This window comes from Pholis gunnellus (assembly GCF_910591455.1).
Source record: "Pholis gunnellus genome assembly, chromosome: 1".
Taxonomy (NCBI): domain Eukaryota; kingdom Metazoa; phylum Chordata; class Actinopteri; order Perciformes; family Pholidae; genus Pholis; species Pholis gunnellus.
The window spans coordinates 22074147-22088961 of NC_136528.1; the positions used below are offsets into that span (position 1 = coordinate 22074147).

Here is a 14815-nt window from a genome sequence, read left to right on the forward strand (position 1 = left end):
CAGTGCTGCCAGAATATCATGTTCAGCATAAACCACAGAAGTGAAGCTAAGAGGCAGGTTAACATTAACTGTCTGTCCTGACACCGACTGACTCCCTGACAGTCTTGAAGGAAAATTTCCTTCCCTCTCACACACAGCATGCGCCCACTGATATTACTCTCCGTTGTTTTAATGCAACAACTAATAATCTGAATTTGTGTTTTTTTACTGTTCACACACATTTTATTAAATTGAGTGCTAGGTAGCTATAAATGCCTGTGGGCTGAGAAGCGAAGGCAGGGGAAAGTTGTTTGCTAATTTATGTTTTTATTGCGCTCTAAACAGAGTAGTTCATTCAAACGATCATTGCAAACTGTAGAAAAAAAGCTCAAATTATTGAGTGGAACACAAAATGGACAAATAAACGGAGCCACAAACAAATCAAATCTTGTCACTTTGGAATTGGATTGGACAGTAATAAAGCAGACCTTAAAAAATCATGACACACTAATTTTCAAATGGCTCTTCAGATTGCCATGGAGATAGGAAGTCCAGTGTGTATATTTAAGTTTGCATAACATTGCAATGTTTTCAATCTCTCAAAAGGTTTAATCTACTAAATTTATTGCAAACACTCCATCGTGTTTCAAAAGACCGTGACTGCCTCAAAGCACGAAAATGGTTTGTTACAACATGCAGTAGTTGGTGTTTTATTACTCTGTGTTGTCAGCAATGAAATCGTTTCAACTGTCTGCCACCACATTCTGAGCCTCTCTGCGTGCACTATTCTCCCGGGACGAAAGATGATACTCGTGTTTGAGTGTTTGTTGTGTTGAAAAGCCGTTGGCAGAGAAAAGAGAGCTATCTAGGGGACTCGAATTAGCCATAAGTCATGGATAACAGACTAAGAGACCTCCCCTTTAGCATTGGCCTTGTATATCAGTCCCAGCCTCAAGGGAAAACATGTAATTACCAAATCAATGATCAACTGACACTGACCATATAAATAATTTCCTCCCCAGAATGCAGAGGGGCACATACAGTATAGCAAGGCAAATAGGGAAACAATCCTCATTGCAGTGACGAGGAAATTGGGTTTAGAGTTTCTAAACAAGCTTCAGCTTGAATAGAGCACATTTTTTACAATCTGTCATAATCCAATTATAGCCAACCAAAACCAAAACCTCCTCAGAACATCAAACTGGGCGTTAGGAAGATCTATGAATGGCAATAACAAAACTGAACAAATGACACTAAAAAATGCAATAATACACAAATTCAGTGTAGGGACTGCATTTAAAGAAAAAGGAAAATAATCTATTTACTATGAAAATGATGGATCTACATTATTTCCTTAAACAAGATTATTGTACAAACAGTACATATGCAATGTGTTGAAAATATCTTGAGCCCATAGAAACTGAGGTTTTAGGCTTCACAGAGAGCTCTAGAAATGGTTAAACATCATACATCCTACAAGCTAAAAGGTCTAATGAAGTAAGAAATGGGATGAGGAATATCCACCGTTACTTAGTTTAAAATGACACCAATCACTGTTATTTTGCAATGATTTATACAGCCATACATTCTGCCTTAATTACTCCTCTATACGATATTAGTGCTTTTCATTTACTTCACTACATTGACTGCATCATGTGATTACACATGTACAAACTGTGTGTCTAAATTCTAAAAAGAAATATATGAAGATAAACTGCAATGTCCTAAATTGCTTTTTTAAATGATATCCCTAAATGCAGTGTTAGATTTTCATTTCATTTCTTTAATTGAGGCATGCATTTCTATCTCGGAGATAAAACTCTCAGAATGTCAGTCAGACAATGATAGGCTGACGTCTAATTTCCGATCGGCAAGGCACAGAGCGGGAAACAAATCAAAAGTCGAGGTTGATAAAGAAAATGAATGTGACACACTCCAAAGAGTCCTTTGAATATCTTAATCACAGACACACTAAAAACAAGACCCCATCATCACACCAAATAAAACATAATAATTACAAGAGGCAGGCAGGGAAGTGAAATGCAGAGAGAAAACATGTTTTTGTCATTCAGCCGGTAGTCCCTGAGACAACAGCTGTTGGATGCTGCAAATACTCCTGAAGTCTCCATAATCATGGCGTTATTGAAGTGAGGACAAAAAGGGCACTAATTGCAAGGGAGCAATCGGAACGCAATAGGTTACACACCCGGGTGATGCCGCACAATGCAAACGCTAAAGAGGGAGCTGGGGGGGAAAAAACATTCTGAGCACAACAGTGCGTTGTCGCTCATTTTCAGGCAATTACCTTTCCTCGTTGTCAACAGTTTTAATAACCTCTACCATTTCTGGAAGACTTTTTGGTGCAGTTAGATAATTCCAGCTTTTTAATATGTAATCACTAGTGCTGGCATGCATAAATAAAAAAAAGGTCTAGGCATGTCAGTGTATTGTGGAGCACCTGCACCTCGTGGTGGGCTTTCTTTAACTGACACCTTATCATTATTCCACTTGGTGAACATCTCTGTTAGTCACCTTCAGACTATCTTGTTCGGTCAGGTAAACAGTGGCTATAAATATATTGCAGATAACCTGACTTGCTTTATCTGAGGTTCGGATGCATCTCCTCTGCACCAATACTTATTTCTTCCCTTACTGCCTCACTCCCTTCCATTCTATTTCCTTACTTCTTATTGTACCATTTGTACCTCAACATGACGACATCGGATCTCACCTGTGTACATGCCTGCCAGCATAAACTGGCAACATCACTGGCCATGGGCCAGTTGTTGTTTATCCTGATACGCCAAAAGTGTTTTCATGAGTCTGAAAAGCTCAGCTAGGGCTGGTATTGGATCAACAGTGTTATACAAAGTGGTTAACAGTTTGAATTTAAGGAATCCGTTCAATTCAATGGTTTATTTTCTGCTGCCCTGTTTCTTTCATGTGCTTCCAGCTAATTGAAATATATTCCTTGTATTTATCCCATTAGCGACTGAAGGTTGCAGTGTTAAATGCAGTAGACTGAAAGACCTCTTCACATGTAATCACAGGCTAAAACTATTAAAAACTGTCTAATTTTGAGTAGCACATTTTAAAGAAGTAGTAAATTAGAAGGATTATAAGATGCAATTTGCAGGTAACTTTTTGATTAGTTTTGCTTTTTCCTGAGGAAGCAAAAGAAAAATGCTGGCCTCTGTGACCAGAAACTTCTACCGTATCCCGTGCCTTTATCTGCACTGACCACTGTTAATCCCACAGTGATGACCTGGCCATTCTGAGAAGCCGTATACACACACACACACACACAGCACACTGACCTCTCTAAATAGGACACGTGTCTATCAAGCATATATGAATCAACCATCCCCAAGAGGCTTCACCTCCTGAGCTGAGCAGCATGTGACCTCTCCCAATCCATTTTACTGCGGCACTCTGTGGCAATCAGGCTTGAATTATTAAAGTGAGCAGTGAGCAATGATCAATTCATTGCAGCCCTTGCTCGCAGACTGCCCGGCTGTACTTCAGCAGAAATGACATTGAGAACACTTGAGTATGCTTCCAGACAATGCACATAAATGTGAAATATGTCAGACCCAATATGTCAATAATCATAACTGTACAGGCTGAGGCCATGTCCAGGGTAATCCTACAGAAATGCTGTTAGATGACTGTGGGCTGAGCAGCTTTCAGCACTGTGATTCCTTACAAATGCTTTCTTGAGAGAAAGAGTGAGAGAAGTTAAGGGGCAGATAAGAGGCAAGTGTGCTGCATGCTCAGAATTACAGTTTGTAATAAATATGATGCGTGTATTTTTAGAACATACGTCAAAGAACACTACTGAATACTTGTAGTCCTTGCAGAGGGCATGGGCCAAAAAAAGCCAAGATTCAAAGTGAAATTGCAGCCTTAACACCCCCCCCCCCCCCCCTTGTCTACACAAATTAGAGAGGGGTAAAACAAAAGCAAATAAGTTCAAAGATAGAAAAAGATTGCAGGGAAGTATGCAACTCAAGGAACCTGGAAGTAGGAGGAGGGCAAAGAAAAAAAATCCAATCAAAACTTCGTGAGGAGCAGATGAGGAGCCAAGATAAACCAGTACTCAGAGCCCCCAAAACTGCAATCTCCCCTTAAGCCGGAGAGTGGCAGCTGGCAGAACAGCTGGTGAATAGGATTAATGTCAGAAGAATGAAATAAAACTCAACATATGTCCGAGCCTGAGGTGTTGGGACTGTGCGTGATTGTGCCCCCGATGGATGCCATGTGTGCATCTGGAAGGAGCTGCTGTGCTGCTCCGCTCTCTACCCCACAAGGTCACTTTTAAGAACTAGGACCATTAAATGCTTGGATAGCAAAATTAACTTTTCATTCCCTCTCCTCTCCCCTCCTTTGCTTTAAAAGTCTCTATTCAGGCAGCAGAGTCTATTGCACGGCTATAAATACAATTCATTGGGTAAAAAACAATTGCTACTTTTAATTAATTACGAAGACTAGTATATGTTTTATCAAAATGAAGCAAGAAAAATATATATATATATATTTCAATCTTGTGTTTCTTTCATACAGTTGTCTGTGATAGTAATCAGCCTAATAAAGACACTGATGCGAGCGACACTGGTTAATTAATTGTTTCAAGTAGATAACAATAGAGCAGGAAAGTAAAACAGAAAGAAAAGACAAAGATATAGTGATGTGATAAACGTGCAAGCATGCAAAAGTTGATTTACTTCTGAAATCTCAGCCGAAGCTGATCAGCGGATCAGCACTTGTGAAGATGAACATTACGAGGAGAAATATGTGGACTTGATTTCAATTTATAATTTCCATTTGATGTTAATCATTAGGGTCCACACACTGTAATAAATTATAATACTTTCACACAAAAATACTGGGTACCTTACAGTGGAGAGATTTTTTTTGGGTACCCTGCAATTTAACTGTCAGATATAAACTTGCTAATCAATGCTCGAAAACATTCACATTCATTCAACTATGTTAAATTAATAGATGTGTGAACAAAATGTAGAGCACTGTGATCATGACTGTTCAGTGTGATTTAGTAAATTAATGGGTGTCTGACTCTACAAGGACAAAAAGTGACTAATAGGATCCACATGAATGCATTACAATTTGCAGTGAAGCCAAGTCTGGTATACACATTGAAACTTAATTTCATCATAAATGCTGGACGAAGGCGATGAGCTTCAGAGATTGATGATTAATAAGATTAATAAGATGATATTAAAAAAGCTAAAATTACAATTATAAACTGTACGTTTGGTAGTACAGCATAATGCAAATGTGTTGAATTTTGCAAGGGCATGTGCGTGACTCTCCATCCAACTGAATACTATAGTCTAATTTCAGTTTAAATAAATGACAAATTCTGAGGTAAAATACAAATAAAATCCAAACTTAAAGTGAGGGTATTATTCATTTCTATTTCTGCAGATTGGCTTCCTAATTTTCAATAGTAATTAGTTGTTTATCGAATCTCGCAGCCAACTTTGTTTACAAAGATGTCAGAGTTCAGAATGCACGTGCACTGCTTTACTGGAGTGTAAGACCAAAAGACACTATTTTTAGATTATTTTATTTGTTGTCTGAGAGAGAAAAAAACAGATGCAAGCATACAACAAAAACTTTCAAGAATTAGTAGACATCTTTTTTGTGCTCTGAACATTGTGTTATCATACCAGAAGAGCATCTCTACAGCTTGATCAACACACTGAAAATTACTGAGCAAATGAAATTCATTACAATGTTAAAAAACGAATGTTTCTACACTGTACAATTCTGATTCTTGCTTTGCCACTGGATAAAGAAATGATGAAGAAACCACAGCACTTATAAAGGTTAAGCATTCCAACTCCCCATTCATTTAACCACAGAGCCCAAGTGTCTCAGTGTGCTGTTGTTCAAGTTGGTTCAGCAACAATAGACGCTGTACTTTTCTTTTCAATTGTCCCATTCCCTTTCTGTGGGATACAGAGCCATATGGACTGAGACCTGCTGGGCAAAGATGGAGAAATTTGCTTCTCATGAGCGACTGAGCTCATTGGTCCAGCTCACAACAGGGAAGCTAACAACAGGCTTACAGTATGGGCTTTGTGGAGCAAAGTACCACCCACCCAGAAGAAAATGACAAAGAGGAAGGAAAGAGGAAGATGAGGTGTGGCGGGTGGTAGTAAAAGTAAAAGGCTAGTATAAAATCTAACGACCCAATTTCCTTTATCCAATATTATGCTAATTGGGAGAAGAATAGCATAACGCCTCAACAAATCGTTAATCCAAATTTTAAATAATAATGTCAACCAACAGATTGAACTTCATGATGTGCAATTGACGACTTGGTCTTAAAGCATATCAACCACTCGACCGGAGCAGACTTAAAAAAGATTCTAGAGGTACTTCCATAGAGACATGACGTCAAATAATTATAATCATTGGCACTCAGGCTTTGCAGTGCAATAAAACACATTTCTATTCATTCCTTCTGACATCCTCATCTCATCTCCTGGCGCATGTAATGTTATTGAACAAGGAGAGAGAAAAAGCATCAAGTGTTTCATCACTGCTGATTAAATAGTCTCTTTGTTCAAACGGCAACCATCAAAGTTTGGGGTAAGACATTCGTGCTTGCTGTTTGGGTAAAACAATGCAAATATGTTAATAAGTTGCTGATCTACACTAGTTGTCATGTTGGCTTATGTCAAGGCGGATGGCTGACGTACGTTTGACTTACAGAACAAGCCTGCAATGTGCGCTGAAATCATTAGCAGGCCACAGAGGCTGTCTGTGCCCAGGGTGTGAGTTACGCTCACACTATTTTGATCCTTGGTCAGATGACACCGGCTCTTTTGTCAAGTTATGTGTGGAGAATGCTTGAGAGCTGAATGCCACAGCTAGGACAGTGATACTGAGCTGGCACACAAGTCTCCCTGTGTAACCCTACTGCAGGCATTCAGAGACACACACACACACACACACACAGCAGGACACATGTGCCCTCCCTTTGCACCCCATCCCATTGTGGAATAGCCCGTTCTCCCCATTTCTGATCTCCTCGGGCCCCTCCTACTCCACTGTCCTGAATATATGCAGTTTGTCTGCATATGTCCCTTTTAATCATGATCCTTTTAATCACTTAACCAGGCTGTTATTTCCCAATTGTAGCCCAATGACAAATATAGCAGCATTAATGGCTCCTGCCGTCTTGTGTGTCCGCGTTTCACAATCTCTGTGCCCCTCCAAATAGTGCGGCGTCACATAAAACAGTCAGGCCATTGCAAGCGGCTGCTGATCTAATCATCCAGTCACTCAAATACAGCACTGAGGCAAATCTATTGTTTTTTTTGTTCTACCAGCAAATATAAATATTTTACTATTTCCCCAAATTGCTACTGGACAAGCAATGATGTCACTGACGAGACATACAGTGTGTGGGGTGTGTGAGTATGTAAAGACAAACAAGCCTCTGTGCAACCCTAGCTGTGATTTGTCTCTCAGAGACACCCGTTTCCTCCTATCAAGGGGTTCCTGTGCAGCCAGTAAGCCAGGATCACAATGGGAGTTTTGTGCTGCATGGGTGCAGGGGGACACGCTCAACAGCTGAAACCGAGGAAGATGGCCCCTGGAATGCACCACAGCAGTTGCTACTGTTGACTAATCGGAATATGAGAACTGGGGAAGGTGATCTTGAATGCAAAGAATGGCACATTGAAGACGCAGCTGCTTGTTTTGTCATCTGAATGACCAAGACAGCAGAAAGGGTTCCCTTTTTGAAAGGGGCAACAAAATCTATATCTTAGCTTGTGTAAAGTGAAACCTGTGTCGGCTTCCTGAGTCCTATGGGGACGTGACTGTTATGTGAGGGCTCTGTTTTGGAACAGATAGTAAATACATAATTCAGCAGAGGACCAGACACTCTGTGCTCCCTATTCCCCTCATACAGCCACTCCATTTAGCCCTGGGCTCTGATCTCAGCCTGGCAGAGGAGCAACTTTGTCACTGGAGAGTAAGATGGGGTGGGAGACAAAAATCATAGGAGGAGGGAAAATGTTGATTTGGATCAGATTCGGGTGTCAAGATGGCAGGGAAAACATGGAAAAGGGGAGCGGAAAAAGAAAGGAAAAGCAAAAAAACTGGACACGAAGGAAGAGGATGGGAACATGAGATTAGGGAGGAGCGAGGGGCAGGGTATCTTCTTTTTTTTTTTTTTGAAAGTTCACATGTCAGGCTGGCAGGCTGCCCGCGGCATACAGCCGAAAAATCTATTTAACGTCTGCTTCACAGGGTGACAAGAGGGTTGATTGGCAGAGAGCAGAGAGCCGCTTTTGATCATGTGTCCTAACAAGCGATTCCAGCTCATGTCTCTTCAGCCTGAACAGATCTACATTACCTATTCAAACAAAAGTGACAGACCAGAGCACTGCTCCGCTGGGCTGGTGCTCCACGCCACAGGCCAAGAGAGAACACTCACACATGCACACACACAAACGCACAGGAAGCCCCCCACTTACATATACAGTATATGCAACCACGTACACACACATATCCACGCGCAAAAAAATGAAACTCTGCTATTTGATCAAATAGATTACTTGCCCCAAGATAAGTAGCTTGCTGAGATCTTGTCAGAATAAACAACAGATTATTAAAGGAGGTGGGTACACGGTGCACAGGAGAGACGCTGGTGCTTTGCTGATGTTTGGCAAGTGTGTGTGTGTGTCCTGCCAGGAGGGCCCCGGCCTAACTCTGTCCGATAGGACGCTGCATTCAGTGTGAGGCAGCATACAGCTATGTGTGAAGAATGCCTCAAAATCTGCAACCAAGGCAACTGGATTTCCAGCCTCATTGCATATGTATGGAGTCAGAGGCTCATGCTCAGATCATTATAACAAAGATTCCTATTAATTAGGTGGGATAAAGCAGAACCAGATGACATGGCAGCTGGGATGAGAGGAGAGGGGTGAGGGAGGAAGCTGAAAGAGGAGGGGAAAAGGTGCATCAGTCTGTTTGGGGGGAGGGGATGGGGTGCTGTATATAATATAATGTACAATACGGACTGCACTATACAGAATATATCTTTAGAACATATTTTGAATGCTACATTTAAGCTAAATAAACACCCAAAAATAAATCTGTTGGTGCTATTAAGCACCTGCAGACAATTTCCAGTGAGCCTCCATGTGGAGTCAGCAGGGCCTGTGACACTGACAGGGGACAGTGTTACAACAGAGTCAAGAGTTCATCAGCGCTAATCAGACCACAGGCTTAGAGCTGATCCTATTCTCTTCCAAAGCTTTCACCCCTCCCTGAATCTCATTACATGGCCTGTTGTTATAGAGGATAATGACCTGGGGCTACACACACAATGCTGATCACTCCCCCACACTCAACCTACTGCACAGTCATTACACAGTGATAATACACATCCTCACCAGGAGGATTACACTTAGAAATAGAGGAGAGGTGATGCAGGCAAAGGGAGAGAAAGAGAGGTCTAAGTGATAACACCCGTGCCCGAACACAACGAGTTCACAATGGCGCACCTTGTTGTACAGTTTTATATCACCAACAATGGATAGGTTACCTGCTGCTGAAATAAGGGAAACTCTTTTCTCAGTATCCATTAAATATCCTTCTACCTGAGATTAAAGGAGGTTGCAGTTTGGCTGAATGGTGGCATGGCTCCCCTTTGCTAAGCTAATTAGCCATGATTCTGTCAAGGGGCTCCAGGTGTTGAGTATTCTGCTTGAGCACCTACTGTATCCACTCTGACAGGTCTAAAGAGCTGTCGTATTAAAGAAGGGCATCTTCTTTGTGTGTGTGTGTGTGTGTGTGTGTGTGTGTGTGTGTGTGTGTGTGTGTGTGTGTGTGTGTGTGTGTGTGTGTGTGTGCGTGCGTGCGTGCGTGCGTCAAATGTCCTCACACCAAGCCTATTCACCGTCTGCATGAGTCGCATCACGTGCACCATCGTTTTTTCAACAGCATCCAGGGAACTAACCCATGACGGATTCTGGACACCATAGCTATTGTAGTTTCAGTAGTAAAATGTTGGACAAAGTTTGACTTCACTAATAAGAAACTATAACACTGAATGGTAAATAGGCATTATTATGGAACACAGCTCACAAAATAAGACTTCCCCTGTCTCAGCATACCACTCAGTAACACAAAGATGACAAAAGATACATGACTGCATGTGCTGGTTTTACTGGCAAGAACTCAAACAGTAGATACTGAACCCAGAGAAATCCCTAAAAGCTAGGACAGGGAGCTTAAACTCAATTACCCGTCCTTGTCTTGGGGGACGATCATAAAGACTCAACACACAACGCATTTTCTGTGTTGACTTGCACAGTATTGATTCATACTTTAGTGCATTATATAAAACTGTTCTAATTGCATGTGAATCAAATCAAGGTCACCTTGGGTTTTTATAATGGTGCCTATTTTTCTTCTTCCCCTAATACTTTATACTGACATTTTTAACTCTTGACAAGTGCTGTCTGGAGACTTATCCATAAATAATGCATTTACAATACCTAGTAAATAAACATGGGGCACAATCGTTAGCCCTGCTGGCAACTTGGCTTAATAGAGCTTTTACAGCAAAGGTGACTATTCAGCTAAATGTGATGCTCGCTGCTGGGAGGACATTTTCATTCATTAGCACAGTCACAAGCACTTAAAGCACTTCAAGGACCAGAAACGGAGAGGAAGGGTGGAAGGACAGAGAGGGTGAAAGGGTACAAATATATAGCGATGGAAGGATGGAGAAGACAGTGAGCACCGTCTGTATTGTTATTCTCTATTATACGTATTCATGGTCAATGAAGGAAACTCATTCATTTTTTTCCTTTGAATGAAATAGTAGTAAACGGGTCAGAAATCATGTTTTCTTAAAAGGTGAATTAAAATGTTCCCATGCACTTTAAAGAAAAGGAACATGTATTGGGTTCGAAAGTTATGTAAATTAAAACTCACCCAGAGGAAAACTGATAAATTATTCGATTTGTTTCGCAGATAAAGGGGGAAAAATGAAGGAACCTTTTTCCACCTGTTCTTAAGGCATGAACACGGTAGATAAAACAATTTAGATCAGACTTTGAAAAAGGACCAGAATTTTGTTTTCTCACTAGCCTCTCGGGGCTTTCGTAGATATCAGCTAACGCTACGATAAAATGGGAATCTAATGAATCTAATTTGTGGATCTTACAACAGAAAACAATTCATATCTAAAAAAAAAATAAAATACTCAATAGTAAGAAGCGCTGGGACATTTGACCAGACAAGAAAGTCCAGAGAAGAATGGTAGCAGATGGTGAAGAGTCCCTGAGGACCTTGAGATCCCAACCAGACAGGCACCGAAGCAGCAGAATCATACACAACAGTTGTCATGCTTAGATAAGCGATATATTTAGCTCATCTGTTGCTTGAGCCACATTAGCAGCATTATTAAGACAACAAATGGCTTCTCCAACCTTCATCTATTTCGTTAACCCGTTAATCCTGCCCTTTTTAATTTTCAACAGTGGCTATCTCCATGAAGAAAGACATACAATTATGATTTCTGCAAGGTTTTCCTTTCACAGTTTTTAAGAGTCCCTCTCCCTTCATTTTACAGTAATCACTGATCATCACCACTGAAGCTTCCTCAAGTGCTCTCAAGAAGAGAGTATCTCTCAGTTCCTGCAGCTTGGGGACAGCATACTGAACTTTGTGAGGCTCTTGTCTTCGGCTGTGTTCCCTGCTCAGAAACCAATTTCCTTCAACAAGGGAGTTTATTTAGGTGCCGATGATACACAGCGCATGAGGCAAACCAAGTCTCTATTATTAACAGGAGATTAAAACAGCTGTATGGCACTCTAAAGCACCCTCTCCTCCTTGCGTTAACATACGGCCCTGGATTACAAGCTGCACTTGACCATTTAAATTACTGCAACAACCAGCCTTCACCAGCTGGGGCTCATTACCATAACGCCCGCCGTTGCTACAGAGACCAAAGACAATATTGCCCTGAAAATCAACTCTGCAAGAAATAGGACACGTGAAATATATTTTTACCTTTGGGTAAAACAAAGAAGTAGTAGCAGAATCGGCTTGACTTTTTTTCTACGAACCACAATTTGTCCTGTGAAGCACTTTGGGCCGTCATTCTCCCGTTGGTGTGACAGAAAGCTAGAGCATTCAGAAGAAGCCTTCGTGAACCCGGAGAAAACATGAAAACGCTTCACGGAAGCAAATGTATCTGCTGGATTATAGTATTAATTGTGATATTCACGAGGGGCTTGTGCTTTTACCTTTGGACTTTGTTCTCGTTATTACATTTTTTGCCAAATTGCCTATTTCAGTGGTCATTAGACAATATAAAAGGCATCGATTACGGTATACTGGCATGTGCACCAGCATGTTTTGTGTGTTTAATGTTTCAAATACCTCTCGTTCTTTCTTGGTCATTTATAGGTGTTCGGGTAAATGATTGTTCTGTCTTTTATTACCTAAATGACATCAGTCTGCATATCAGGACGTGGCTAAATGATTATCCGGTGAGAGGCCTGTGATGCTCTGATACAAAGATCACTAAACGAACACTTAAAAAAAGAAGTGGCAAATTATTTTTAGGCTAACAGAGGTCTAATTTATTCGTCTGATGAAGTGCTTAAGCTAAGAGCTCCCCAGACACTAAATGAGACACATGCATTCCCAAGGGGTTTTAACATTTGATTGGATGTAGTTATATTACTGCAGCCCTAATTAAGAAGGGGGATGTGTTTCAGCACAGCTCTTTCAAATATTTGTTTTTCCGCCATACTCTTGATAGACTGCAGGCTGTGGGAGTGAGAGCCGAGCAGGGTGAAACGGGGTGCAGATAGGACATAGACCTTACATTCTAATCACAGAAAAGGATTTCTTTTTTCTCTGCATGCAATTCTAGGAACATAAAAGGTCTGAAATGTCCATGATGTGTTGAATAGGATGTGAGAAGGGCACGAGTTGTTTGTGGGTAGCAAACTTCGATGAATAACTGCGCTGAGTGAAAACTGTTCTGTGAAGCTAAATAAAAAGAGGTAATGTTCCTGGCATCAGGTCAGCACTATGAGTTTTATAGTCAAAGAGTTTGCCTTGGCACGGAAGAAGACCACACTTATGCTGAGGTGTACTGCCACACAGTCTTTGTCACATTGGAAGAAGTTCAGAACAAACTGGAAACACTGTGATGTCAGTATTCACGGCTTGTGTGTGTACCCACATTAGTGTACGAGACGGAGAGACAAAAGAGAGAAGAGGCGGACAGTCAGGAAGTTAGAAAATGATGAGAAAGAAAGAGAAAGAATTGGGAAGATCAGGCTCAGTTCGGAGGAAAAGGTTATTCCTGCGCCCATACACACACGCACACACAGACAGACACACAGGGAGTCATACCGTCTTGCTCTGTCTTTGTCATCTCCTCCAGTTTCTTCTGCTTCAGCGTGTCCACTACGTCTGCCAGGCTTCCTTTGCGGCGCTCCGGAGTTCCAAACGCTGATCCGCTCAGCAGGTCACTTCGCTCCCGGGCCCCCTCCTCCGGCTTGTGTGGGGAAGTGGAATTGTTCCGGAAGGAGTACAGGGAACATACTTTATTGCTGTCAGATTCCTGTAAGACAAACAAAAGTTGGGAGGGGTGGCAACGAGGGATGGTATTTGTATTAAAGGACGAGCATGTTTCTGTATTCTGTCAGGGCTCCATTGAGCTTTTTGACAGTTTGTCATTCAAATGCAGTGATTGCTAGTTTTTTTTTGCAGCTCAGAGGCAATTTGGCCATGTCAAATATCTCCTCTCTGGCTTTCATACAGCAACTTTTGTGTCGCCAACAGAGATGGCTTTGCTGGTAAATGAGATATGACAAGTGAAAAAACTGAGATGTAATGACGAGGTACACTTTCATAGAGCATATCCATAATGTGCTCTTTACTTTTCATCTGTAGAGACTACACAGAGTAACCTCCCAACTGTAATTCCTCAAATTGCTTTTGAGTGTGCATTTGTGTTAGGGTGACTGCTGTGTAATTTGTTCATTTTCTAGTGGAGACCTATTCTCAGCTGAGTGCCCCGAGCCATCGTAAATCTGTGTCCTGTCTCGAGCTGTTGTTGTTTTTCAGTCCCACCTGTGTATGGTTTAGTATTTAACTAAGGGTCCTGTCTGTGGCTGACTGGCTGAGTGCTCCCTGTGCACAAACAGAGACGTGAAGGAAATGGGGAGAAGAATGGGAGAGAGCTTGAGGGGGAAGAGAATACTCTGCACATGGGAATGTATAGTCAGCACACAGACCATGGCGAAGGTTGCGTCTGACAGGAGGTGGTGTTAATTATGGTTTGTGGAGTCTGAGAAAGCAGAAGGTAGCTAAGCAGCCAGGGGTTTGCAGCCTTTAACGGGGGAACAGTTAGCTCTGATTTAAACTTTGGGCTTCGTAGTGAGGGGAATAAACATGGCACACGTCTGTATCCAACCCATACTGCAGGCCTGTCATGGAAAACTGAGCTTTAATCAACAGCAGTGTGATAACGGCGTAGGATACAGCAGGGTTGGTTGAATGATAGAACCATGTCTGGAGCCCCTGACAATCCTAAATAAAAAGACAGGAATGCCGTAAACAGGCCAGGAATGTTGTCAGTGCCAATTTCTCAGCCCTGCGTTGCATGTCGAGCTCCAGGCAGAGTTGCAGTGGTGTGAAGGGTGGTCTGGTACCAAGCACCAGGGTGGCACGACCTACCGGCCTACTCTGCACCTCCCAGCCCTGTGTTGGATGATTATGCAGTGTGGCAGAGACAGTGGAGAGTGCTTGAGGGGAG

The 14815-nt window shown here is 41.8% G+C and overlaps 1 protein-coding gene across 2 annotated transcripts in view; it reads right to left on the minus strand.

Moving 5' to 3' along the window:
- sox6 (SRY-box transcription factor 6) overlaps positions 1-14815 on the minus strand; it is a 124488-nt gene that overhangs the window by 64108 nt on the left and 45565 nt on the right. For both annotated transcript variants that reach the window (XM_079164702.1, XM_079164701.1), the window contains exon 5: positions 13408-13618. In XM_079164702.1, coding sequence (XP_079020828.1) covers positions 13408-13618 — 211 coding nt within the window. The remainder of the gene's footprint in view (positions 1-13407; positions 13619-14815) is intronic.